Below are 25,599 nucleotides of genomic sequence, written 5' to 3'. Positions count from 1 at the left end.
GCGGGGAGGAGTCAGCTTGTACACGTGAAAAACTCCGGGCTTCTTCCCTCCCCCTCCCCCTCCTCCTCCCCCTCCTCCTCCTCCTCCTCCTTCTGCCCCCCTCCCCTCCCCTCCCCTCGGTCCTCCTCCTCCTCCTCCTCCTCCTCTTCCAGCTCAGGTTGCAGCTTCTCTGGGGGATCCACGCACCTTTCCCGAGCCAGGAAAGCGGCGGGGCCGGGACCCAGCGCGCGGGGCGCAGGGCGCAGGGCGCAGGGCGCGGAGCCCCAGCCCCGGGCCGCCGGCCCCGCGGGCAGCGCGCCGGGGAGCGGGAGGTCGCCGGAGGGGCACCGCGGCGCCGGGCGAGCGGAGCAAAGGTAAGCCGAGCGGCCCTTAAAGGCGCCGGGCTGCCCGCGCCGGGGCGCGCGGCCGGAGGGCACGCGGTGGTCCGTGCGCGGGGGGCGTTGTGTTGTCGTGTTGTGTGTGTGTGTGTGTGTGTGTGTGCGGGGGGAGGGCCACTGCCGGCTTCCAGGTGCTTAGGAGTCTGTTTGGCAGACCCCGGGATCCCCGGGACCCCCGGGACCCCCCACCCCACCCCGTGTCTGGGACTCCCTCTGTCCCCGGGCTCGGCTCAGAACCCACGAGGCAAAGTTTCCACGCAGTCGTGAACGAAGGGTCCCAGGTGACGGAAGACGCAACAGTGGGGGACCCGATGCTCCCCCCTCGCCCCCCGAAAGGCTTTCTGGTCCCTGGAGAACTTTCAGGATGGGCAGGCTGGGGGATGGGGTGGGAGGCCCGAGCCCCGGGGACAACGTGGAAGGACGCGAGATGCCCCAGGGGCGCAGCGCGGGGCTCAGTTAGGAGGGTCCCTGGGGAATGTGCTGTGCACGCTCTCCTGCGCCCTCTCTCCTCTCTCTCTCTCTCTCTCTCTCTCTTCTCTCTCTTTAGCTCTCCCTCTCTCTCCCCCCCATCTCGTGGGAAGCCCCAAGGAACGACCCCTCCCCCCCATCAGCAGTGGATAAAGGGTTAATGCAGCCGTGGGAAAGGCGGGTTAGTGGCCTGTTGAGCTAAGAGACGTGTCCGGATTTCTCTGTGTTGGGGGAGAGAATTAGGAATCCGGCACGGGAATGGGGAATGGGCCAGAGGTGCCCAGGCCAGCCTCTTGCGGAGCAAGTTCCCTGTCTGCAGGCCTGGTGGTTGATTTTCTGTCCTAAAGGGCCAGTGGCACCCCCTGGGCTCACAGGGGCCAGAGAAGCACAACTGTGAGAAGTGTGTGCACAACCAGATCCCCAGAACCTTGGGGTCCCCCCTGCTGCTCTCCCTACCCTTCACCCCATCCCTACTCCATCCCTAGACAACCTTCCCCAGCCGTGGCCTTTGACTGCTTTCATCTTGTCAGCATGCATGCGGTGAGATTCTGCATAGCTGTGTGCCATCCCCACCCAGGCATGGGCACCGAGCACATTCCAGAAATCTCCAGGCCTCCTGGATCATCCGGCTGGCTGACACATCTCAAGATCCCCTACCTGTAGCCTGCCTGGAGGAGTGGGGGGGGGGGGGGAGGGAAAGGGTTCTAAGAAAGCTTGTGGGGGTGGGGGTGGGGTTGCCAGGAAAATGGAAGGCAGTACTGACTACCAGATTGTTTTATCCTGAAGAAGAATCAGGAGAGAGGGTAGTCCCGCACAGGTGATGAAGCTGAAGAAGTGCCCTCACCCCTGACTGCAACCTGGGGGCGTCCCTAAGCCATGAGCTGCCTAGGACGGTCCCCACTGGCTGCCCAGGCTCTGCCCACTCATGTCAGAGTGGCCCTTCCTGTAGAGACCTCAGGAAGTTAGATCTGGTTTCCTCATGCCTTCGTGGCTGTCACTCATGGAATATCTACTCTGTGTCCCAACATCTTCACAAAGCAGGCACCATGATCCCCATTTTACAGGTCAGGCAACGGAGGCACTGAGAGATGAACATTCCCTAAGTTGTGTACAGGTGGGATTCAGCCAAGCCCACTTGTAGCTCACCCCAAGCCCCTGCCCCATCCCTGCCAGGTTCCAGCCCAATCTGGAGTTCTGGGAGTCTGCCTCAGTCTTCAGAGGAAGGAAGGACAGGGCCAGGCCCCAAGTAATGAAGCTCCCGTTTGTCCTGTGCCAGGCAGAGCCAGGCTTCACCACGAGTGGCAGGAGAGAGGGACCAGATCGGGAGAGTGAATAGGCTCCTGGCCTCGCATCCCGTGGGGAGACCTCCTCCTCCGTGGGGAGACCTCGCCCGCCGTTTCAGCAAAGCAGCTCCTACCCCACCCTGACCTCTCCTTTTCCCGTGCTTTGGACTTCTGTCCGACATCTCCCTGGATCCCCTCCTCTGATTTCTTCGTTTCTTTCCTAATTAAGCAGGAGACCTGAAGGAGAGGGAGGGCAGAACTAGGGCCTTGCTTCAACTGGCTCTGTGATGCCCCTGCTCCCTAAGCATCTCCTGAAATCCTCCAGCCTCAGTTTCCTCATATGTCTTCACACATGGGACCCATAATTGGAAGGGGCGTTAGGAGGGGGCGGAGGTGGTGAATTTTCTAGTGATGCCCAAGGGCTGGCTCTGGGGTAGAAACTAAATAAGAAGGCCAAGCCCTTAGACAGAGGCTTCGTGCTCTTCCTGGCATGTGTGTGGAAGGGGGCGGGAGTCCTGTATGGGAGAATGGGGGAGCTGGATGGGAGCTGCCAGGAGGGGCCAGGAATCTGTGCTAGGGTCACCCTCCAGTTCCTAGTGAGTAAGGAAGACTGCAGGATGGAGGTTCCCTATGGGCAGCACCTCCTTTCCCTGGAGCCAGTAGGATCTTTTCCTGGTACTTAATAATTTGCAGTCCCTGTTCTGCTCGGTTGTCCATGAGGGAGTAGCTGGCCTGGGTCCAGACCCACCTGATTAGCTTCACTCCTTTGGGAGTAAGTCATGTTTCTCTGTGTCCCTCCTTAACCCCTCTTTCCTCTACCCTGGATCCTTTGCCCTTGCCCTCCAGGTATTTGCTGCTGAGTGGACACTTTCCTAGCTCAGGAGATGGGGACAGATCAAGGTTAGCCTGTCCTGGCCCTTACAGCACGTACACACACACACACACACACACACACACACACACACACACACACACACACACACACACATACACACACAGAACTTTGATGGTCAGTGGCTCAGTTTCACCAGGACTGGTGCTCAGGCCCAGTAGGGCCCAACCCATGGCACCACTGGGAAGCAGGGAAGCTGTGAGCATATCTCAGCCAGCTCTGAAGCCTGTGGGCACCCACAATTCTGCCTGTAGAGGGGGGGGGGGAACCAGGGAGGCATATGTGAGGTTTGGCTTTGAACTGAAAAGGGTGGATGTTCCCTGGCAGCCCATGTGACCCCTGTGTTCTAGAAGACTTTTTGTTGTTGTTGTTGTTGGTTGTGGGGCTTGAGCTCAGGGCCTGGGTGCTGTCCCTGAGCTTTTTTCATTCAAGACTAGTCCTCCACCATTTTGGGCCACAGCATCACTTTCAGTTTTCTAGTGGTTAATTAGAGATAAGAGTCTCCGGGCCTTTCCTGCCTAGGCTGGCTTTGAACCTCAATCCTCACATCTTAGCCTCCTGAGTAGCTAGGATTACAGATGTGAGCCACCAGCAGCACCCAGCTATTCTGGGAGACTTTAACTTACTCATTTGAAGGGATAGTGGTAAAACTCACTTCCTTGTGGAGGCTCAGTAATTGTCCTTCCCTGTCAACCTCAAAACCCATTAATGAGGTCTTCCCTGAAAATGGGTGGAGTAGACAAGCCTCTTAATGTCTGGCTGATACATTCATTATTTGCCTGTATTTACCTGCTGTATTTACGTCTCCTTTCCACCTTGGGTGGAGGCAGGTTAAGGGCCTGGAGTTACTTTAAATCTTGCCTCTGTCACTCAATAACTGCTTGCCTTAAGGTCAAGTAATCTCTGGCCCAAGTTTCAGACTCAGCTTTAAAATTGGGAGGATTAGAGTACTGTTACCTCATGTGGCTGGGAGCATTCCGATGATTTCATGTCCTCATACTCTTGGCTTTACCTGATGGTATTATGGAGGGCTGGTGGGTGGCACATGGCTGGTGGGCCACCTTTGGCCTCTACTTGACATCTTTTCTACCTGACATCTTTTCTAAAGTGGATCCTGGTAGATATCATAGCTCAGGTCCCAAATTAGGAAAGAAATTCTCTTTCCTAAAATGATTTGTCCAGCCAGGCATTGTGCTGTACACCAAAACCTCAGCTATTGGGAGGCTGAAGCAGAAGGATCTGGTGTTTGACCAGCCTCTGAGATACATAGTAAGAGCCTGACTTTTTTTTTTTTGGGGGGGGGGGGGTCCGGTCGTGGGGCCTGAACTCTGGGCCTGGGCACTGTCTCTCAGCTCTTCAGCTCAAGGCTAGTGCTCTACCACTTGAGCCACAGCGCCACTTCCGGCTTTTTTCTTTTTACTTATGTAGTGCTGAGGAATGGAACCCAGGGCCTCATGCATGCAAGGCAAGCACTCTACCACTGAGCCACCTTCCCAGCCCGTAAGAGCCTGACTTTAAAAAAGGAAGGAAAAAAAAAAGCCTGGAGGCTGAGATTTTGAGGATTGAGGTTCAAAGCCAGCCAGGGCAGGAAAGTCTGTGAGACTTTTATCTCCAATTAAGAAAAACAACAACAACAAAACATCAAAGTAGATCCATGGCTCAAGTGATAAAGCACTAGCCTAGAGCAAAAAAAGCTCAGGGATGGCACCCAAGCCCTGAGTTCAAGCCCCGTAACTACCACATCTGAAGCCTGGAACAGGAAATTCCATGAGACTTATCTCCAGGAGTGGTGGCTGGAGGCCTGGCTCAGGTGGTAGAACTCCAGCCAAGGAGGGAAAGCATCAGATACTGTTTGAGTCCCAGTATGGGGACAGTGAAGAGAAAAAGCTGGAAGTGGAGGTGTGTGGTTCAAGTGGTAGAACACCAGCCTTGAGCACAGAAAGCTCCTGAGGGACAGTACTAAACTGTGAGTTCAAGCCTGCCCTCCCCCCACATGTTCCTCTCCTTATTCTACTCTGAATACCTGTTCCAGGTGGTCGTTATCCCAGGAAATTCTTAAAGAAGCCTGCCCTTTCCTCCTGGCAATCCCCTCAGGAACCAGTCTTTCCTCTGCTCTCAACCACCTAGTAAGGAGACCCTAGGGGGAGACCAGGCCCAGGCTGGGGTGGGGGGTGGGGGTGTATGGCCATCGGGTCCATGTCCTGGTGCTGGAGGACATCAGGTAGAAGCAGCTACATCTCCACACTAGATGGCAAGGTTCCTAGATCCTCTCCCTGAGCCTGACAAGGACACTAGCGGCCAGCACCTGTGCTGTGGCTAGCCCAGGTGCCACATTCTATGCTGACACCAGACCTGATGAGGCTCCTTCTCTGGAAGGTGACCCTGAATGGGCCGCTGATTCCTTGGGCTATAGGGCCCAGTAACCCAAGGGGACAGCGAGAACATTCAACTGCAAATCACAAGCCCACCCCTCTGTCTCAGCTCCAGGCAGCTACTCTGAATAGTGTTGGGCCTGTTGCTATTTCATCGAAGTCTTGCCTTCTTGCCTGAAGATCAAGAATACAGGCCGAGGGGGCTGGGAAGGTGGCTCAGTGGTAGAGTGCTTACCTTGCATACATGAGGCCCTGGGTTCAATTCCTCAGCACCACATAAGCAGAAAAAAGCCAGAAGTGGCGCTGTGGCTCAAGTGGTAGGGCGCTAGCCTTGAGCTGAAGAGCTGAGGGACAGCGCCCAGGCCCAGAGTTCAGCCCTCACAATTGACCAAAAAAAAAAGAATACAGGCCTAGGGTTTTTTGTTTGTTTGTTTCAGTATTGGGGCTTGACCTCAGGGCCTAGGCACTGTCCCTCAGCTCTTTAGCTTAAGGCGAGTGCTCTACCACTGGAGCCAGTGCGCCACTTCCAGTTTCTGGTGGTTAATAGGAGATAAGAGTCTCAGGGACTTTCCTCCTGGGCTGGATTTGAACAGGTGATCCTCAGATCTCAGCCAACCAGAGTAGATCGGTGGCACCTGGCTCCCTTAGCATTTTTGCTCAAGGCAGGCACTCTATCACTTGAGCCACGGTTTCACTTTTGGCTTTTTTTGTTGGTTAATTGGAGGTAAGAGTCTCAAAAGACTTTCCTGCTCAGGTTGGGTTTGAACTATGATCATCAGATCTCAGCCTCCTAAGTAGCTAAGATGATAGGCATGAGCCAAGGCACTGGGCTTATGACTAGGGGCTTTCTAAAGCCACCCAAGCTGGTTTGTAGCCTGCTTTTGCCAGTGTACTGTGCCTCAGGAGAAACTCAACTCTGTTCTCTAAACTTCAGAGCCATGGTGCTGCTGGGTACTTAATCCTTGCCATGGCTCTGATGGGCATCCTCTCAGCTTGGAGGAGAAAGCATTCCCAGAGGAGGAGATGCTGGATTCTCCAGGCTCAATAGCACTGTTAGCAGACTATGACCCTTGACTAACTCCTGCCTGAGCTAAGAAAAATGTAAACAACAATAACAAAAAAGTTGAAGTGTTTGGAGAAAAAAATCAAAAACAGAAAACAAAACTTTGAAGCACTTCAAGTGACATAAAATTCATGTTTTAGCCTCATCAAGTCAAGTTTTATGGAGCAAGCCACGTTCATGTGTGTGTGCATGCACATGTGCACAAGCACACATGTGTGTCCATGTGCATGTGAGCCAGTTCTAAGGTGTGAACTTAGGGCCTGGGCACGGTTCCTTCGCTTTTTCACTCAAGGTTGGCGGTACTCTACTACTTGAGTCATAATTTTACTTCTAGCTTTTCTTGGTAGCTAATTGGGATGTGAGTCTCATGGACTTTGTTGCTTGAGCTGGCTTCGAACCATGATCCTCAGGTCTCAGCCTCCTGAGTAGCTAAGGTTACAGGCATGAGATACCCATGCCCAGCTTCCTCTAGCTCTCTTTTACAAAGGGAGCAGGGCATAGTTGCTGTGGATGCTGGCTGGGCCTGCGAAGCCCACAATATCATCTGCCCTCTTACAGAAAAAGCTTACTGACCCGGTCTCAAGATAAGCCTCATTCTCCTTGGGCCCTGCATTAAATCTCTCTGACATCTCTAGCTAAAAATACTTTCTTTTTATTTAAAAAGAAGCATTGCCCTTTTCCTACTAGGTAAGCAATAAATGTCCATCATGGAAATGTTAGAAGATACAGATAAGCACAAAGGGAGACATTCAAATTATCCAGAATTCTACCACCCAGAGATAGCTACTATTGGCATTTGCCCTAAAGCTGCCTCATTTATATTTAGGTTACGCGTAGTGAAAGCATCTCTGTATGTATGTATGTATGTATGTGTATGCGTGTATGTATGTATGCATGTATGTATGTATGTATGTGACACATGTGGATATCTGAGGCCCATACAGCTTCCCCTTCTTCACTTGAAAGCGCCTCTCAAAGTGGACCTGTGGGGACATGATTGAGAGGTGCCAGACAGGCTGGCAGGAAGTTGGGCCTCCATTCTGAGGTTCAGTCTGAGGCTCCAGGGCTTTGAGGGGCTGAAGCTGTCATCTGGGAGTCATCAGCACGGGGCGGAGGGTGGGGGTTCCATCACGGGAGAGGATGAGGTCACCCAGGAAATGTGCAGAGAGGGGAAGAGCAAGGGCCAAAGAGGGAACTGTGGGTGCGCCACCATTCAGGGACAGGTAGAGGAAGTGAGTCCACGGGACTTAAGGAGGGAGAAGGAAGTGGACGGGACCCAGGAGGTCGGGCTGTCAGGGAGGCCACGGCGTGGAGCTTAGGACAGGATCTGAGCGCGTGCTTGTGAACCCAGCGAGTGACTGCAGAGGACCCTGGGCTGGTTGGTGAGTGGATTGACGAGGGACAGTTAGAGAACAGTGAACAGCTGTGGGCTGGGCAGAGGAGGCCGGCAGCCTAGGTCTAGGTAACAGCCTTGGCCCAGCTTGGCCTTTTACCCTAGCTACTGAGATGAGATGGTAACGGGGGGGAGCAGAGTGTACCGGGTGGGGGGGGTCTCCTGTCAGGATGTGGATGGAATAGTTGGGGCCTGGCTGGTGGGAGCTGAGTATAAATAGGATGATGGTTAGGAGATGCCGGGAAATCCTCCCCTCCCTCTCCCCGATCATGAGACCCAGGTCCCCAGGGATGTCAGGGTTCCGCGGCCCCTGCAGTTCTGTTGCTAAAGTTGGGCATAGACAGAAAAACCAGAGCTGTGAGTAAAGATTTGTGACAGGCCACCGGGAAAGTAGGGCTTCTAGTGTTGACATAAGGGCAGCAAAGGGGTGAACTTGAAGCCCCTACTTTTTTTTTTCTCCCAGTCCTGGGGCTTCAACTCAGGGCCTGGGCACTGTTCCTGAGCTGTTTTTGCTCGAGGCTAGCACTCTACCACTTGAACCATGGCACTACTTCCGGCTCTTTCTGTGTATGTGGTACTGAGGAATCAAACCCAGGGCTTCGTGCATGCTAGGCAAGCACTCTACCACTAAGCCACATTCCCATCCCTCCCCCACTTTTTTTCCCCCTAGTTTGTCCTTACTTTCAGTAAGGTGGACTTACTTTCAGTAATGGTGGACTGAGGTAGAAGCCATTCCTTGGGGATTTAAGGACAAGGAGGTTGTGGACTTGAGTATTTCAAAACAAAAATGTAAAAAGTATTGATAGAGAGTTTTAGTTTTAATTGCTTCATAATTATACGATTTATAGGGTGCAATGTGCAGTTTCGATTCATGTGTATGTACATTGTATAATGATGCAGCCAGAGTAATGAACACATCCATCTTCTCAAACTTATCATTTCTCTGTGGTGAGAGAACACAAAATCCTCTCACAGCTCTTTTGAAGTAGACATCACTATAGTCTCCCTTCCATGCAACAGAATCCCAGAAGTTATTCCTCCTCCTCTAATTCCTGTTCTCCTCAGCAGCTTGCAACAACTATACATAGCCCTCTCTACATCTATGAGAACAGCCTTTTTTTTCCCAAAAGTGCTGGTCCTGGGGCTTGAACTCAGGGCCTGGGTACTGTCGCTGAGCTTCTTTTGCTCAAGGCTAGCTCTCTACCACTTGAGTCACAGCTCATCAACTACTTCTGGCTTTTTTGGTAGTTTAGTGGAGATAAGAATCTCAAGGACTTTCTTGCCCAGGCTGGCTTTGAACCACAGTTCTCAGATCTCAGCCTCCTGAGTAGCTAGGATTACAGGTGTGCACCATTGGCCCCCAGCTCAGAACAGCCTTTTTTGATTCCACATATGAGTAGGCTCTTGATATATATCTGTCTCCGGCTTATTTATTTCACTTAGCATAATGTCCTCTAGGTTCATCCATATCTCAAATGGCGGAGCTTCCTTTTTTAAAAAAAATGGCTGAATACTTGAGGTGAAGAGCTAAGGGACAGCGCCTAGGCCCAGAGTTCAGGCCCCATGACCGGACCCCCCCCCCAAAAAAAAATGGCTGAATAGTATTCCATTATGTCTGTGTATCATATTTTAAAAAATCCAGTCATCCATCAGTTGATGGACACTTAGGTTGTCCCATATTTTGATTTTTTTTTTTTTATTTTGCCAGTCCTGAGGCTTGAACTCAGGGCCTGGGCTCTGTACCTGAGCCTCCCTGTGCTCAAGGCTAGTGCTCTACTTACTTAAGCCACAGTTCCACTTTCAGCTTTTTCTGTTTATGTACTGAGGAATTGAACCCAGGGCTTCATGCAGGCTAAGCAAGCACTCTACCACTAAGCCACATTCCCAGCCCACCCACATTTTGATTATTATCAATAATGCTGCAGTAAACATGGGAAGAGAAGATATTTCCTTGGTGTACAGATTATATTTCCTTTGGGTGTATACTTAGCAATAGAATTGCTGTTTTTGTTTTGTTTTGCTCATCCTGGGGCTTAAACTCAGAGCCTTGCACTCTTAATCAACTTTTTCACTCAAGGCTGACACTACCAATTGAGCTATGCCTTCAGTGCCAGCTTTTTGGCTAGTTAATTGGTGCTAAGAGTTTCATGGATGTGTCTGCCGGGGGTTGACTTTGAGCATTATCCTCAGCTCTTAGCCTCCTGAGTAACTAGTATTATAGGTGTGAGCCACTCGCACGAGGCTATGGAGCAGTGGGTTTTCTGGATCACAGACTTTGAGTGAGGGGATGAAAGCCCTTCCTTGAGGGTCTAGGAAGAGAGTTGCCCCAAGAAGCTGGCCGGCCGGGAGGGCGGGCAGGCTGGCTCTGTCTGGGAGGCAGTTCCTGCCTTGATCCCTGGTTTCCCCTCTGGGGAAGTGACATTTGAGTTGAGTTTGGGAGTGGTTTTACCAAGGGAAGAATTGAGGAAGGACATTCCAGGCCAAGTGGACGCCACGTTCTATAGAGCTGACAGAGGGCACCTTGTACTGTCCTATCACGTGGAAGTCCAGATTGCAGCCCAGCCTTAGCTGGTCCCCAAAGAGATAAAAAAGAAAATACCAGACCATGCTATATGTGCCTCTGTTCCTTGAACCCCCAAAAGCCAGAAGGGAGTACGGTGAGAAATAAGGCAGGAGCCATTTGAAGGGGTCAAAATCCAGGCCTGAGCCTCCTCAGCATTTGCCCTGTGAGCCTCCGGAATTCTACCCTTGCATGAAGAGAGTCTAGGAAGGTCCTAGGCCCTACCAGCCTTCTCCCCACAAGCCCAGGTGCCCCCAGCCTGCTGTGCATTGGATTGGATTGAAATCTCTCATAAGAGTTTCTCTCTCCTCAGTCCACACCTTGCTCTGCTGTGGACCCCCAGCCTGGAGGCCTGCTCTGATCTCTGTTGAGAGCTGCTGCTGGTTAGAGTCCCCCTGTTTGCTTCAGCTCCCCATCCTGCTGCCATCTGGGCCACTATGACCAGGAAAGGGCTGCTAGGAGACAGCTGAAGCCCTGAGCCATTGCTGGTCATGTGACCAGCACCCTGTGGGCCAGGTCCTTGGTCAGGCTCTAGAGTATGACCGTGAGACCTGGCCCCTGCCCATGTCCAGGCAGGTACCCTCCTTAGGAATGTGATTGTGCCATAGGAGCAACCGAGGAGGGGCCTGCCCCCCCAACACCCCCTGCCCCCACCCCGGCCTGGCTGAGCCAGCCAAGGCCCAGACTAGGGGAAGATTGAGGGGCACCATGGAGAGAGGTCACAGCTGACTTAAGCCCTCAGGGCTAGGAGCACTGCTGGCTTCATCCTAAGTCCTTCACCCACCTATCTTGGGCACCAATCCTTAGGTCCCTCTGAGACCCAAGAGCAGTAGCGACACCAGGTGACCCAGGAGTCTGATGCTAGTGGGCTGGTCAGCAGCAGGACGGCCTGAGCAAGCCCAGGGAGAGGGCAGGGCCTATGCCTACACAGGCCCAACCAAACCCAACAACTAAGACTAGAGCAAGCCCATGCTGGAGGAGATAAGGTCCCTGCCTAGCCTGAACGTGGAAGGAAGTGTGCCAAGGTTTATCACACAGCAAAACATGTCCTAGAGCTTCGGGTGACTACGAATGGTCTCTGTCCTTGTGGGGTGCAGTGTTTGTGTATCTTCAGGTCTTTGTGATAGGATGGTCTCATTCCTTCCACAGACTTGGCCCTGCTGAGGTCTGGTGTGAGATTCTGGGGGAACACATGATGGAGGCCCTCTGTTTTTGTCTCCATGTGGGTCAGAGGCTGGTCCTGAGGGTACCCAGCCTGCTGTGGAAGCCCAGAGGAGGCAAACTTGACCTTGAGGAGGGAGGCGGGGTCACGCACGGTCTTTCAGGGGAAGTGACATGCGGAGTTGGCTTAGGAGTGGTTTTACCAAGGGAAAAAGTGAGGAAGGACAGTCCAGGCCAAATTGGTGGCTGGTGCCAAGCCTGTGGGTGTGAGTGGAGGCTTTCTTCCTGGGAGCACCACCTAAGTTCCTTCAGAATGGAGGAGTGAGAGCTGACACTCAGGAACTCAGACACGAGAGGCCTGATCAGGATGCTGGAGCCTGGTCTTTTCCTGAGAGCGCTGTTCTCTTGGAAAGGCTTTGCACAGGGGAGAGACATCATCAGAAAGCAAGTTGAGAAAATAAAGTCTAGCCGCCTGTAGCGCTTAGATCGGAAGGTAGGCATCATCCTGTTGGCAGACAAGGAAACTGAGGCAGGGACTGTCTTCCTAGGACACAGTGCTAGCAAGTCTGACATGAAATGGAATGGACGTTTGGGAAGTAAAGCTGCACGGCTTGTGGCCCTCATCGTAGGATCTCTCTGGATAGAGGGAAGCACTGTGGACACTTTACCACTGAGCTCTGCCCCCAGCACCAAAAACAGAGAACAGAGACCCTGCTGAGCCCGGACACTTCACCTCCTGACCCAGCTTCCTGATCGCAAACAGGCTGTGGGAATGTTCTAGGAGCCCGACACTGTCCAGAGCATCTGTTCCCTGGCAGAGTGAGTGCGCGGGCCTGTCTGCCTGCCTTGGTTTTGGCCACCCAGGAGGCCCCAGCCTGCAGCCTCTCCCCTTGGCTGGGATAGGGGAAGGTCAGTGTAGGGCACAGGAGTGGCTGGCAGCCCTGAGATCTGTCCAGCTGGGCACAGCAGAGGTGGTGGAGGGGAAGGAGATGGTATCTGCTGGCTCCTTGCAGCCAGGCTGTCCCCGAAGGAGGAGGAAGTGTCCCTGAGGCCCAGCTCCTGACGTCTGCAAGCCTGCTCAGCCATGGCCTCTGGTTCTTTGAAATTCCCCCAAGGTGCCCATGGCTGAATGGCCAAGTTAGGAGCAGGAAGTTAGGAGGGCTCCAGCTGGTGTCCAGCCTTTGAGAGAGAGGGTCAGGCCTCGGTGGGCAGTGGCCAGTCTTGTCCTTTGTCTCCTTGCCCTTGGGCTCACAGAGAAACAGAACAGCAACTGGGTACTGGCCAGTGGCTCACACCTGTCATCCTAGCTACTCAGGAGACTTGAGATTTGAGGATCACAGTTCAAAGCCAGCCTGTGAGGAAAGTATGTGAGACTCTTTAATGAGCCACAAAAAGCTGGAAGTGGATCTTGCCTGAAGTGGTAGAGCCCTAGCCTTGAGCCTGGACCCTTTGCCCTGCCCTGGCCTGGCCTGGCCCTGCCCTGTGTGAGCAGAGGACCTGCCTCCCAGGCCCTTACTCTATTCAACCCTGTAGTTCTGCTGGCTGAGAACCCGCCTTCTCCTTTTCCCATCCCAGGTTAGGGCAGTATGGGGAAGGGAAGGCGGTGGGCGCCATTAGATTTGGTTTGCCATGTGTCTTCTTTCTGGCAGCTCTTTTCGGGTCAGTCGTGGGGCTTTAACTCTGGGCCTGGGCGCTGTCCCTGAGCTCTTCAGCTCAAGGCCAGCCCTTGAGCCATAGTGCCACCTCTGGTTTTCTGGTAGTTAATTGGAGAGAAGAGTCTCACAGACTTTCCTGCCCAAGCTGGCTTTGGACCACAATCCTCAGATCTCAGCCTCCTGAGTAGCTAGGATTACAAGCATGAGCCAACACAGTGATTCCCTTCTGGCCTCCTCTCCAGGCATGCTGCAGTTAGAGTACATAGCAGACTCACTTCTGCCTCAGGACCTTTGCACCTGCTTTCTTCTCGATGACCTGCTTTCTCATGAAGTTCCCTGACTTATACCTACTCTGAATTTTTTTCTCTCTCTTTTTTTCTTCAGTTGTAGGACCTGAACTCTGGGCCTGGGCACTGTCCCTCTGCTCTTCAGCTCAAGGCTAGCCCTCTACACTTGAGTTACAGCACCACTTCTGGCTTTTTCTGTTTATATGGTACTGAGGAATTGAACACAGGGCCTCATGCATGCAAGGCAAGCGCTCTACCACTGAGACACCTTCCCAGCTCCTCTTTTTTTTTTAAATCTTTTTTTTTGAATTTGCACACAGTAATAATACAGTAGGGGGTTCATACATGCATCCAGTAGGCTTTGAACAAGTTACTCTCCCCTTTATAGTTTATGGATAGATAATCAGACAGTTACACAGATACATAGGTAGATATATAGATAGTCAGAAAGACAGGCTGATAGTCAGATAGACTGATCGAAAGCTAGAAGTTCAATTTGCTTGGCTATTTTATTTATTTATTTATTCATTGGTCGCTTGTGGGGCTTGAACTTAGGGTCTGGGCACTGTCCCTGAGACTCTTTGTGCTCAAAGCTAGTATTCTACCACTTGAGCCACAACGCCACTTCCAGTTTTTGAGTGGTTAATTGGAGATAAGAATCTCATGGGGAAGCTGAAATAAGGATACAGGTTGAATCATTGTAACAATGAGATGTACAAGACACTATGTTGAAAAAGGGCGGGGGGGAGGTGTTGGGGAGGTGGGAAGGAAGGGATGGTATAGGGGAAAAACCACAGGAGGGTCTTACAATGCTCCATAGCAAATGCACCCATTACCTTACTCATGTAACTGTAACCCCTCTGTACAGTATCTTTACAATAGAAATATTTTATTGTATATATATATATATATATTAGAAAAGAAAAGGTAAGAAGAATCTCATGGGGACTTCTCTGCCCCAGCCGGCTTCAAATTTTGATCCTCAGGGGCTGGGAAGTTGGCTCAGTGGTAGAACGCTTGCCTTGCATGCATGAGGACCAGGGTTCGATTTCCCAGCACCACATAAGCAAAAATAAAAAAAGCCGGAAGTGGCGCTGTGGCTCAAGTGGTAGAGCGCTAGCCTTGAGCTAAAGAGCTGAGGGACAGCACCCAGGCCCAGAGTTCAGGCCCCACGACCGAACCAAAAAAAAAAAAAATTTTTGATCCTCAGATCTCAGCCTCCTGAGTAGCTAGGATTACAGGCGTGAGCCACCAGTGCCTGGCTTGCTTGTCTCTTGTAGTGTCTGCATCCTCTTGCCCCAATCAAGGTGTATCAGGGCAGAGGTTGGGGATGGAGTTCATTGCTTAGCATGTGTGAGGTCCTGGGTTCAACCCACAGCAGTTCAAAAAGGAAACAGAGAAATGGCAGCACGCAGGAGGGCAGGACTTAATGTCTTTCCCTTTCCCGTGGGTTCTGGCGGCCAGCAACCATGGCCGGCATGGGCAGGGGCAGAGTGAGTGCTGGGATAAGTAAGCAGAATGACAGAATGACGTAGAGCGTAGACGAGCACGCCACTAAATCGCTGTCACACAGCCTACTAGCAGTGGCTCCAAAATCCCGCCTGGGTTTGTCTATAACTATGGATTCAGAATAGGAGGAGGCAGGAAGGCCAGAAGAGAGAAAGAAGGGCACGCTTCCAGCCCAGGCCATGGGTCAGGAGCGCAGCAGAGCCATGTGGCCACACCCTTAGCCACGACCAGGAAATGGCTGCAGGTCAGTTCCCCTCCAGGCGCCACGGTGCCCTTCCTGGGCCTGCCCTGGCAGCTGACTAGCAACCCAGCCAGGGTAAACTGATCACTGACCAGTGCTGGCTTTCCTCCTGGCCTGGCTCCCCTTCCTTCTCCCGTGCCACCCGCTCCTCCACCCCTGCAGGAAGTGCTGGGCCGCTGCTGTGTGTGCAGAAGTGACAGGCAGGCCTACCTGGTTGAGGGGGGAGGGGAGCATGCTTGTCCACGTCACAGCTCCAGAGGGGCCTCTGCTCTGCCATCTTCTTTATGCCACCCTGCCTGGCCACTCCCCTAGACCCCATCGCCCTCTTCCCCTGGCACCAATTGCACGGGACAGCCCCAGATGGCTTCCTGGCCTCGGGACAAAGGCCACACTGTGCCTGGGCCTGGGCTGGGTCACACTGAGGCTCTGTCCCCAGTTTGTGGGGGGAGGGAGGATGGGCAGATAGCACCAAGGTGACAGGCCTTTTTCCTGTCTCCCTTCCCCCCCTCAGCCCCCAAAGCTAAGGAGCTGATTCTCCCAAGAGAAAAGTGACAGAAACATCTTGTGTCTTGAGCCAAGGAACAACAGATCATTCACTGCCCCCAGTGCCCTGTCACCCCCCAGGACCCTGTCCACTTCAATGCCCTGATTGTCCCCAGCAGAGAGAAGCATCCACTCTCCGCTCTGTTCACCACCCCCATCCCTGCTGCCTGCTTCCCTGGAACCATCAGGAAGTTCATCCCTGTGTCTGACCTCCATCCCTCCCCACCTCCGTGACAACTTGCTTCCCTCTGATTTCTTCCCCAGTGGGCTGAGACACAGCTGGGTCTCATCGCTCTGCAACACTTCAGCTCTGCATTCCTGCCCAAGTCAGCTGTCCCCAGCTTCCCCTCTCCCCCCACCTCCCTGTCCCACCCCAGGCGGAGCTGGTGGCTCCTTGGGGAGCGCAGGTGTGATTTGAGGGCGGTTCTCATCTGTCCGGCTGAAGTTGGGAGCCTCACTCTCAGGAGGCCTGAATGGGCTCCCCTCCATCTGCCTGGCCGATCCGAGCGAGTGTGAGATTTATGGCAGCTACCGGTAGATTCCTGAGCCACAACCCTGGCATGCCATCTCGTAAATCGCAGCCTGCAAGACAGCTTTATGGGGGAGCCCTGATCCCTCCTGGCAAAGCTCGATGTCAGGAATCCAGGTGCTGCCTCCAGCGCCCCACCTTTGATGACCATGACGGAGGAGCCTGGGGCGTTTTGGTGTGGGCAGCACAGGTGTGTGTACTTCCCGAGCAGAGGCAGCGGCTCCTGATCTAGTGTGCCCTAGTGTGCCTTCCCTCTGACCCCTCTGACCCTGACTCCCCTACTCCCCCAGCACACAAGGACAGCCCGCAAACCTCAGCTCTTCCCGAGGCTCTACGCACTTTCCAACCACGGATCCAGAGCACACCATTAGGGCTGCATTGAAAATGTATCTTCTGGGGCTGGGAAGGTGGCTCAGTGGTAGAGTGCTTGCCTTGCATGCACGAGGCCCTGGGTTCGACCTCAGCACCACATAAGCAGAAAAAGCCAGAAGTGGTGCTGTGGCTCAAATGGTAGAGTGCTAGCCTTGAGCACTCAGAGAGAGGCTCAGGGACAGTGCCCAGGTTCTGAGTTCAAGCCCTACAACCGACAAATAAAAATGTCATCTTCTGGCCGCACACTAGTGGCTCCCACATGTGGCTCATACCTGTAATCCTAGCTATTCAGGAGGCTGAGATCTGAGGATCTAGGTTGGAAGCCAGCCCAGTCAGGAAAGCTTGTGAAACTTTTTTTTCTTCTTTTTTTTTTCTTTTTTTGGGTCCAGTCGTGGGTCTGAACTCTGGGCCTGGGTGCTGTCCCTCAACTCTTCAGCTCAAGGCTAGCGCTCTACCACTTGAGCCACAGTGCCACTTCTGGCTTTTTTTTCTGCTTATGTGGTACTGAAGAATCGAACCCAGGGCTTCATACATGCAAGGCAAGCACTCTACCACTGAGCCACCTTCCCAGCCCACTTGTGAAACTCTTATGTCCAATTAACCACTTAAAATCTTTGAGCTATGGCTCAAAGTGGTAGAGTGCTAGCCTCCATTGAGCAAGAAAGTTCAGGGATGGTGCCCAGGCTCTGAGTTCAAGCACCACAACTGACCCCCCCCAAAAATGCATTTTCTGCCAGGTGTGGTAGGTCATGCCTGCATCCAATCCCTCAATAGAATGAGGCTGAAGATCCAGAGTTCAAGGCTAGCCTGGCCTATATATATTGAGGTCCTATCTCAAAAAAAAAAATACAATAAATAAAATGAGACAATTTTTTTTAACAGCACGTTTTCCTTGCCTACCATGTGCAGGCCCTGGGTCAGCTCCCCGGATAGTAAAAAAAAATAAATCATTTTCCCAGTCAGGCCTACAGAGCCCCAGGGGTGAGACCCAGGAAGATGGTTTGTTTTTTTTTCCCCTGCTCACTGGTGATATTAATGTTCAGCCAGCATTGCAGACAATGATCTGTACAGAGAACATCCCAGCCTGCCACCGCATGAAGTCTCCCCACCCCGGGGGACACTGGCTGAACACTGTACCCCAAGGTGTAAGGCAGGGGGGGATGCCCATTGGGAACCGGCTGTCCAGACATCTGGCCCTCACAGCTCCAGAAGTGGCTGGCTGCAAGAGTGAGGCTGGGTGGATGATGAGGATCGGCAGAGGCGGATGAAGAGCTCTGAGCTACCTTAACACGGAGGCAGCCTCGCCAGCCCCCGAGTCCCCTGAGCTCAGGGTCCGCACTTCAGCCACCTCTGCAACCCGAGTGCCTAGCACAGAGTAGGTGCTCAGGTCATCATTTTGCTGAACCGAGTCAGACATCAGAGCTCTTGGCAGAGATAGGCTTTGCTGGCAACTCAGTGGCATGGCTTCTTCTCTGACAGGCACCAGCCTGGGCTCGGGGGGAGCATGCAGGGGGAGCATGCAGGCCTGCGGAGGCCAGGAGGCTGTGATCATTAAGCAAAGCAAACATGTTACTGACCCATAATCCCTTAAACCAGAAAGATTCAGGAGGGGCCTGGTTGCCTTGGCAACGAGGCCCTGGCCAGTGGCAGGCCTGAGCATCCTCCAGGAGGGGACTGAGTCCAGAATGAGGGGGAAGCTCAGGGGACCCCCATCCTGGGCGGGGGGGAGGGAGGGAGGGTTGTGCAGCCACTAGGCCCCTGCTGCCCCTCTGCAGCTGGAAGGGTCTGGGGAGGCTGGAGGCGGCTGCCCTGGGAGCTGATGAAATCATGGGGCAGCACTGCTTTGGGGTTCAGGGCCTGTGAGCAGCGGGCCATGGGAGCTGGGCTGCTGGGGAGAGAACCTTCTTTCCTGGCTGAAGCATGGCCCTGCAGAGCTGCCCCCCCCATACTGCGTACCCAGCTGAAGACACCCTGCCTGCCCTGGGGCTCCAGCCTCCCCTTCTCTGCGGCTGACTCTGTTTCTGGCCAACTTCTGTGCTTCCCGAGCCTTCTGGCTGCTCCAGACCCATGCATCTGCTCTTTTCCCAGCTCCTGGGGACCTAGGATAAGCCAGGGTCACTTCCGGTGACAATGGCACTTCCAATGTCAGTATCAAGGTAGAATGGGGCTTGGAGCAGAGGGTGTCAAAAGGCCTGGGCCACAGTGAAGGGCACTGTGGACACCAATCAACAAGGCCCTTACCAGAGCTTCTGCCTGAGAATACCCCATTCTGTCTCCCCTCCTACCACCCCAGCTCTCCCCGAGCCCTAGAGACCCCAGCAGTGCTCTTTGTGCATTATGCCCACTGTCCTGCCCAGTAGTATTGGGACCCTCTTCCCTGGGGAGCGGGATGGCTGAGTCACCAGAGGGAGATATGAGTTAGGCCCTCAGGGAGCTGGGAGTCTGATTAAGAGGCCTACTGTGTGAGCTGGTATGATGGCTCACACCTGTGGCCCCAGCTAATTAGGAGGGTGAAATTTGGGCGATTGCAGTTTGAAGCCATCCCAAGGGTGGAGTTCACCAGACTCCATTTCAACTAATAAGCAGGGCATGGTGGTGTGTGACTGTCATCCCAGCTGTGTCCCCGCTATGTTGGAGATGTAAATAGGCGGATCGACGTCCAAGCTAACCCCGGCAAAAAAGTGAGAGTCTACAAAGAAATAAGTAGCCACTGGGTGTCAGTGGCTCAAGCCTGAAATCCTTGCTACTCAGGAGGCTGACATCTGAGGAACACACTTCAAAGCCAGTCCAGGCAGGGAAATCCATGAGTTCAATGAATCACCAAAAAGCCAGAAATGGAGCTGTGGCTCAAGTGGTAGAGCGCCACCCTTGAGCAAAAAGCTAAGGGTTGGCACTCTAGGCCCTGAGTTCAAGCCCTAGTACTGACACCAATGAATGAATGATGAATGAATGAATGAATGAAACAAAAAGGGCTGTGGTCATGGATCAAGTTGTAGAGCACCCGAGGCCGTGAGTGCTCCAGGGGGAGGGATGGGTGACCGCAGTGGAAAGAGCGGACCCTGACTCGCATTTGGGGTAGACCTGCAGGCGTGGCCTTGCTCTTCCCACCTCCATCCCAGGGCCTCTCTGCTGGTCCTCGCTGACCATGAACAAAATGAAGAACTTCAAGCGCCGCTTCTCGCTGTCCGTGCCCCGCACGGAGACCATCGAGGAGGCTGAGCTCAGCGAGCAGTTCAACCAGCTCCACACCCGGAGGAATGAGGGTGAGGGTCAGGCTGCCTGGCCTCGGGCGGGGCCTACCCTGCCTTGGGACCCTGGGGAGAAGGGTGGCTGGGGGCTGTGACCCCTGTTTTGGCCGGTGGCAGGGCGGGAAGCTGACGCCTGTCCCTCTCAGACCTGCAGCTCAGTCCCCTTGGCAGAGATGCCCCACCGGAGCCCAGTGAAGACAGCTGTGGGGAGCCCGGGCAGCTGTCACCTGGCCTGCTCTACTCCCGGCGACAGAACCAGCGGCGTTTCTCCATGGAGGTGAGAGCACCCCCTCCTGGCTTCCACATGCCTCATCCGTAGATGGAAACACAAGGAGGCTGGCTGCCCTGGTTGTGGGTTCGAATCCCTCCTCTGTCATTCGTTCAGTGACGTTCACTCAATCTGTGTACACTGCAGTCTCCTTGTCTTTAAAGAGGTCACCGGTGACTCACAGCTGTCATCCTAGCTACTGAGGAGGCTGAGATCTGAGGATTGCTGCTCAAAGCTAGCCCGGGCAGAAAAGTCCCCATGAGACTCTTATCTCTAATTAACCACTCAAAAACTGGAAGTGGCCCTGTGGCTCAAAGTGGTAGAGTGCTAGCCTTGAGCTGAAGAGTTGAGGGACAGTGCCCAGGCCCAGAGTTCAGGCCCCAGGACCAACAAAAACTAACTCAATAAAGTGTTCACGGTGTGGATGAGATGACAAGGCTTTAAAACGTTCCTGGAGTACAGCAGACAGCTTATGACTCACATATATGTGACCAGGGTAGGAAAAACATGCTTACAGAACTAATGTTGGTCATAGCACGGTGTCAGCATGGTAGGCCAGAAAGGGGAAGATTTCTCTTAATGTCACACAGCCACACTGTCGTGTTCATATATGTCTCTGAGCATGCCCGTGAAGTAGTTGTAAGCCTGGGCTCACAGCCTTTGTTTGTCCTTGCTGGGTTTAAGCTACAGGGAAAGAGTGGGGGTGGGGGCCTTAGCTACCCCTTGAGCTAACTTTGTGTCCCCACCCCCTCCCCCCCTCCCTCAGGACATCAGCAAGAGGCTCTCTCTGCCCATGGATATCCGACTGCCCCAGGAATTCCTGCAGAAGCTACAGCTGGAAAACCCAGACCTGCCCAAGCCGGTCAGCCGCATGTCCCGCCGTGCCTCCCTGGTGAGTCCCCAGAGGGCAGGTCACAAAGGCAGGACACCCACCCAGCATGGCTATGGAACTGTCCGGGCCGGACTTGGCCCAGCTGAGGCCCGTAGCAGTGCCAGAAAGATTCCTCGGCCTCTGGCACCACCTGCTGGCCTCAGTGCATTCAAATAGACAGTCCAACTCATCGTCCATTGCCTGATGGTCCCAGCTGGTGCTCAGCACCCGAGATCTCCCTGCATGAAGACCCGGCAGAGCACCTGGCATGAGCTTCCCGCTCCTAGCTGCCTCTCAGATTTGTTGGGAGCATCTTTCAAAGCTCAGCCACTCCAGATGCCTGTAGAATCAGCCTGTCTGGTGGTGGCAGGAAATCTGTCAAGAGTTGGGTATAAGCTAGGTGTTGTGGTGCACACCTGTAATCCCTGCTGCTTAAAAGACAGAGGTAGGAGGATTGGGAATACAAGGCCAGCCTGGAAAAATGAAATATAGGTGTGGAGGTGTGGCCCAAGTGGTAGAGTGCCAACCTAGCCAGTGTGAGTCTGAGTTCAAAGCATAGCACTGCCAAGAAAAAAAATACCAATAGCTGAACGCAGGAGAATGAGAGGGTGATGATGGTGATGATGATGATGATGATGATGATGATGATGGTGATGTGTGTGTGTGTGCATGCATGTGAGAATTGGAGAGAAATACAATATGTATGAAGACAGAATGATAAAACTGTTAAAAAGAGGGGACAATATGCAAGAAAGAATGATAAAGGGAGTAGATATGATCAAAGTACATTTATATGCATGAATAGAAACCAACTCCCTTGTACAATTAATATATGTGAATAAAATGTTAAGTAAAACAAAGAAACCACCAGGATTGGGCATGGTGGCAAACAGCTATAATCCTGGCTACGCTGCAGGAATTAGGGAGAAAAATGGAAATCTGAGGCCAGTCTGGGCAAAAAGGGGAACTTCTGTTAAAAGCAGGAAAGCCGTGGGGCGTGGCTTGCGTGGCAGTGCACTTGCCTAGCATGTGTGAGGCCGAGTTCAATCACCAGTAACCCCCCCCACCCATACACACACACACACACACAGCTGAAAAGAGTTAGGTCCTTCTGAGCTAGAAGAGAGGGGGTGATGGGAGACACTGCTGGGGAGGTGGGTTCTGACCTGACCCTGGCATGATGAAAAATAGCCTTGCCCCGAGGATCTAGCTATCTGAGCAAGCCAGAGTCAAACAGGGGAGTGGGGTGGGCTCACCTCCCACCCAAGGCCCTGCTACTCTGGGCTCCCCATCCCTGACTATCAGAGGAGAAAGAAACGCAGACTTCCCTGGGCTCTCACAGGGATGAGGGAAAGCAGAAGTGGCAGCTAGAGGCTGGAGGGGAAGGTCTGAGAGTAGAGGCGGCTGGGGCCTTCGGTCTCATGGTGCTTTGTGTCTTCCCTTCAGTCTGATATCGGCTTTGGAAAACTGGAGACGTACGTGAAACTGGACAAACTCGGGGAGGTAAGAGGCTGGGCATGGGCCTCACTGGGAGCCAAGCAGGAAGGTTTTGGTCCAGTCATCCTCACCTCTGTCGAGAACACGGCGTAGCTTAGAGCGCCAAGCATGCTGGGAGTTGAGGAAGGCGCTTCCCTCTCTGTCCCAGTACTTGCTATAGGGGCTGTGCGGAGCAAGTGAGCTTTGGAAGAAACAGGATTTCAGTGGAGGCTGAGGGAGAGAGGCGCTCAAGCCGAGTCCCAGCCCAGAGCAGAGGCCTGGAGGGGAAGGCACAGGATGGGAAGAGTGGGGTCTGAGCACATCTCGTGCCAACCAGTGGGATCCTTACCCCAGGGCACCTACGCCACGGTCTTCAAGGGGCGCAGCAAGCTGACAGAGAACCTGGTGGCCCTGAAGGAGATCCGGCTGGAGCACGAGGAAGGGGCGCCCTGCACTGCCATCCGAGAGGGTACAGCGGCTGGGGACCCCCCCTCCCCACATACACACACGTACCCTGGGCATCCGGGAGGTGGGAGCCCAGGGTGGAGGCCCTGGAAGGCGAACCCCAGGAAGGAAGAGAGGGTGTGAGGGGGTTATGTGGGCCCAGGGACCCAGGCGGGCCTGTCTCCCCAGTGTCTCTACTGAAGAATCTGAAGCACGCCAATATTGTGACCCTACATGACCTCATCCACACAGACCGCTCCCTCACCCTGGTGTTTGAGTACCTGGTGAGCTGGGCTGAGGGGGGGCTGGCAGCCTCTTTCCTCCTTGTGGTGGGATGAAGTAGGGGAGGGGAGAGGTGGGGGGGGGCGTGGGAGGGCTGTGGTGGGGGTGACCTGCTGTAGACTCAGGCTCTCAGATGCTCCCTGCAGGTGTGGGCGAAGGGCTCAGGTTTCAGAGCAGTTCAGAGCCAGGGGGGCCTGTCCCAACTCTCAGAGGCCTGGGAGGGTTTTGTCTCAGCCTGTGTCTGGACCACTGGCCAGGCAGGGGCCAGGGCAGGACTGAGCCGGGCTCTGTGTTCCAGGACAGTGACCTCAAGCAGTATTTGGACCACTGTGGAAAGCTCATGAGCATGCACAATGTTAAGGTGAGGCTCTCCGAGGCAGGGGCCTCTGCCCGCCCCATCTTGCTAGCTACCTGCGCTGTAGCTCAGCAAGGGAACCCACCTCACCACCCTGGCTGCTGAGGCTGCAGGAAGGAGGGAAGGGGCCGGGCATCTTAGCCCAGGGACCCACACACACCTGCTGCTAGCCACTGACATGAATCCCTCTCTGCTGCTTAGTGCCAGTTTCTGCATCTGTCCAACGGAGGGAAGTTTCTCCCAGGAAACCCAGAGGGATAGGTGGCCGTTGCTAGAGGGTTAGATGGTGCTTCTAACATCTGTTAAAGATCTAAGCATAGCTGGGCGCTAGTGGCTCACGCCTGAAATCCTAGTTATTCAGGAGGCTGAGATCTGAGGATCCTGGTTCAAAGCCAGCCTGAGCAGGAAAATCGTGAGACTCTTATCTCCAATTAACCACCAGAAAGCTGGAAGTGGTGCTGTGGCTCAAAGTGGTAGGGCTCTAGCCTTGAACAAAAAAGCTCAGGGACAGCACCCAGACCCTGAGTTCAAGCCCTACAACTGACAAAACACAAGGGTGTCTAGCTTTCCTGACCCTCTGTGTTCCCCATCTCCCTGCCTACAGACCTTCCTGGCCTCACACTGTCAGCCTCCTTCATACACCTGGGCCTCCCCTCTGTATGGGGCCCCCGGGTATGCACAGAGCTCACAATGGGGCTGCAGGATAGGCAGCAGAACCAGGTGGCATCATGCTGTTTCCATTCCCAGCCCAGCCCAGGGCACAGGCAGAAAGAGGGTCCCCCAGGTGGACCTGCTCCTGCCTTCCAGATCTCCTTTCTCTTCCCTTCTCCCTAGATCTTCATGTTCCAGCTTCTCCGAGGCCTGGCTTACTGCCACCGCCGCAAGATCCTGCACCGGGACCTGAAGCCCCAGAACCTGCTCATCAACGAGAGGGGCGAGCTGAAGCTAGCTGACTTTGGTGAGGCCAGGGGCTGGGTGAGGGCCGGCAGGTCGGTCTGACCCGCCTGGGGTTCACAGCCTCCCCAGGATGCAGGTGCTGTGCAGAAGGCCGTAGTGGCTGACCCCCAGCCCCCAACACCGGACACAGAGGTTCAGTGATAAGTCTGTCCCTAGGACTGGCCCGGGCCAAGTCAGTGCCCACGAAGACCTACTCCAATGAGGTGGTGACCCTGTGGTACAGGCCCCCCGATGTGCTGCTGGGATCCACAGAGTACTCCACCCCCATTGATATGTGGTGAGTGAACAGGGCCACAGGGAGGGAGAGGGGTACCCACACCCCTAGACTTTGAAAAGAACTATCTACCTCCGTGACTAATAGATCTAAAGGTCCCCACTGCACTGGCTGTTCTAAAATTAGGTCTGAAAACTGGGCACAGGTGCCTCATGCCTGACATCCTAGCTACTCAGGAGGCTGAGAGCTAATTGTGGTTTGAAGTCATCCTGGGCAGGAAATTTCATGGGAGTATTATCTCTGGTTAACCACTCAAATGCCAGAAGTGGAGCTGTGGCTCAAGTGGTAGAATGCTAGCTTTGAGCAGAAAGAGTTCAAGGATAATGCTCAGGCCCTGAGTTCAAGCCCCAGGACTCGCAATCAATCAATTAATAAATAAAAATAAAATTAGGTGTGAAATCTTGGCATGTTAATTCAGAACTTCGATCTCAGCACTTGGGAGGCCGAGGCAGGAAGATCACAATTTGGAGGCCAGCCTGGGCTACACAGAATGACCCTGACTCCTAACAGAAGTCTGAAAATAGATCACTTTTCCCTGCTTGAACAGATCCTGAAAGACTAAAAGATTCCTAAAAGTAACCGCTGGGTACGCGGTGGGGAGGGGGAGGCAGTATTAGGAAGAATCTTCAGTAAATATGAAGAATATTTCCCCAAATATCAGTACTAGTGAACATTCTAGAAAGAGTGTATTATTATTTTGGTGTTAAAATTAACAAGTA

The 25,599-nt window shown here is 53.7% G+C and overlaps 1 protein-coding gene across 2 annotated transcripts in view; it reads left to right on the top strand.

The window, feature by feature from the left end:
* Positions 1 to 290: 290 nt before the first annotated feature.
* Positions 291 to 25,599, top strand: part of Cdk18 (cyclin dependent kinase 18) — a 29,579-nt gene continuing 4,270 nt past the window's right edge. The window contains exons 1-10 of one of the 2 annotated variants that reach the window (XM_042682183.1): positions 291 to 353; positions 19,825 to 19,968; positions 20,100 to 20,230; positions 20,988 to 21,113; positions 22,539 to 22,595; positions 22,923 to 23,037; positions 23,202 to 23,296; positions 23,593 to 23,655; positions 24,484 to 24,607; positions 24,763 to 24,883. In XM_042682183.1, the coding sequence (XP_042538117.1) occupies positions 19,851 to 19,968; positions 20,100 to 20,230; positions 20,988 to 21,113; positions 22,539 to 22,595; positions 22,923 to 23,037; positions 23,202 to 23,296; positions 23,593 to 23,655; positions 24,484 to 24,607; positions 24,763 to 24,883 (950 nt within the window). In that variant the 5' untranslated portion in view covers positions 291 to 353; positions 19,825 to 19,850. Of the gene's footprint in view, positions 354 to 1,889; positions 1,910 to 19,824; positions 19,969 to 20,099; positions 20,231 to 20,987; positions 21,114 to 22,538; positions 22,596 to 22,922; positions 23,038 to 23,201; positions 23,297 to 23,592; positions 23,656 to 24,483; positions 24,608 to 24,762; positions 24,884 to 25,599 lie in introns of those variants that run through there. The other variant, XM_042682184.1, reaches the window with a different exon arrangement.

Source organism: Dipodomys spectabilis, unplaced genomic scaffold, assembly GCF_019054845.1.
Source record: "Dipodomys spectabilis isolate Male_0828 unplaced genomic scaffold, ASM1905484v1 ptg000069l, whole genome shotgun sequence".
In the NCBI taxonomy this organism is placed as follows: Eukaryota; Metazoa; Chordata; class Mammalia; order Rodentia; family Heteromyidae; genus Dipodomys; species Dipodomys spectabilis.
Note: the sequence above shows the minus strand (reverse complement) of the source record. Positions and strands in the feature narration are given on the sequence as shown.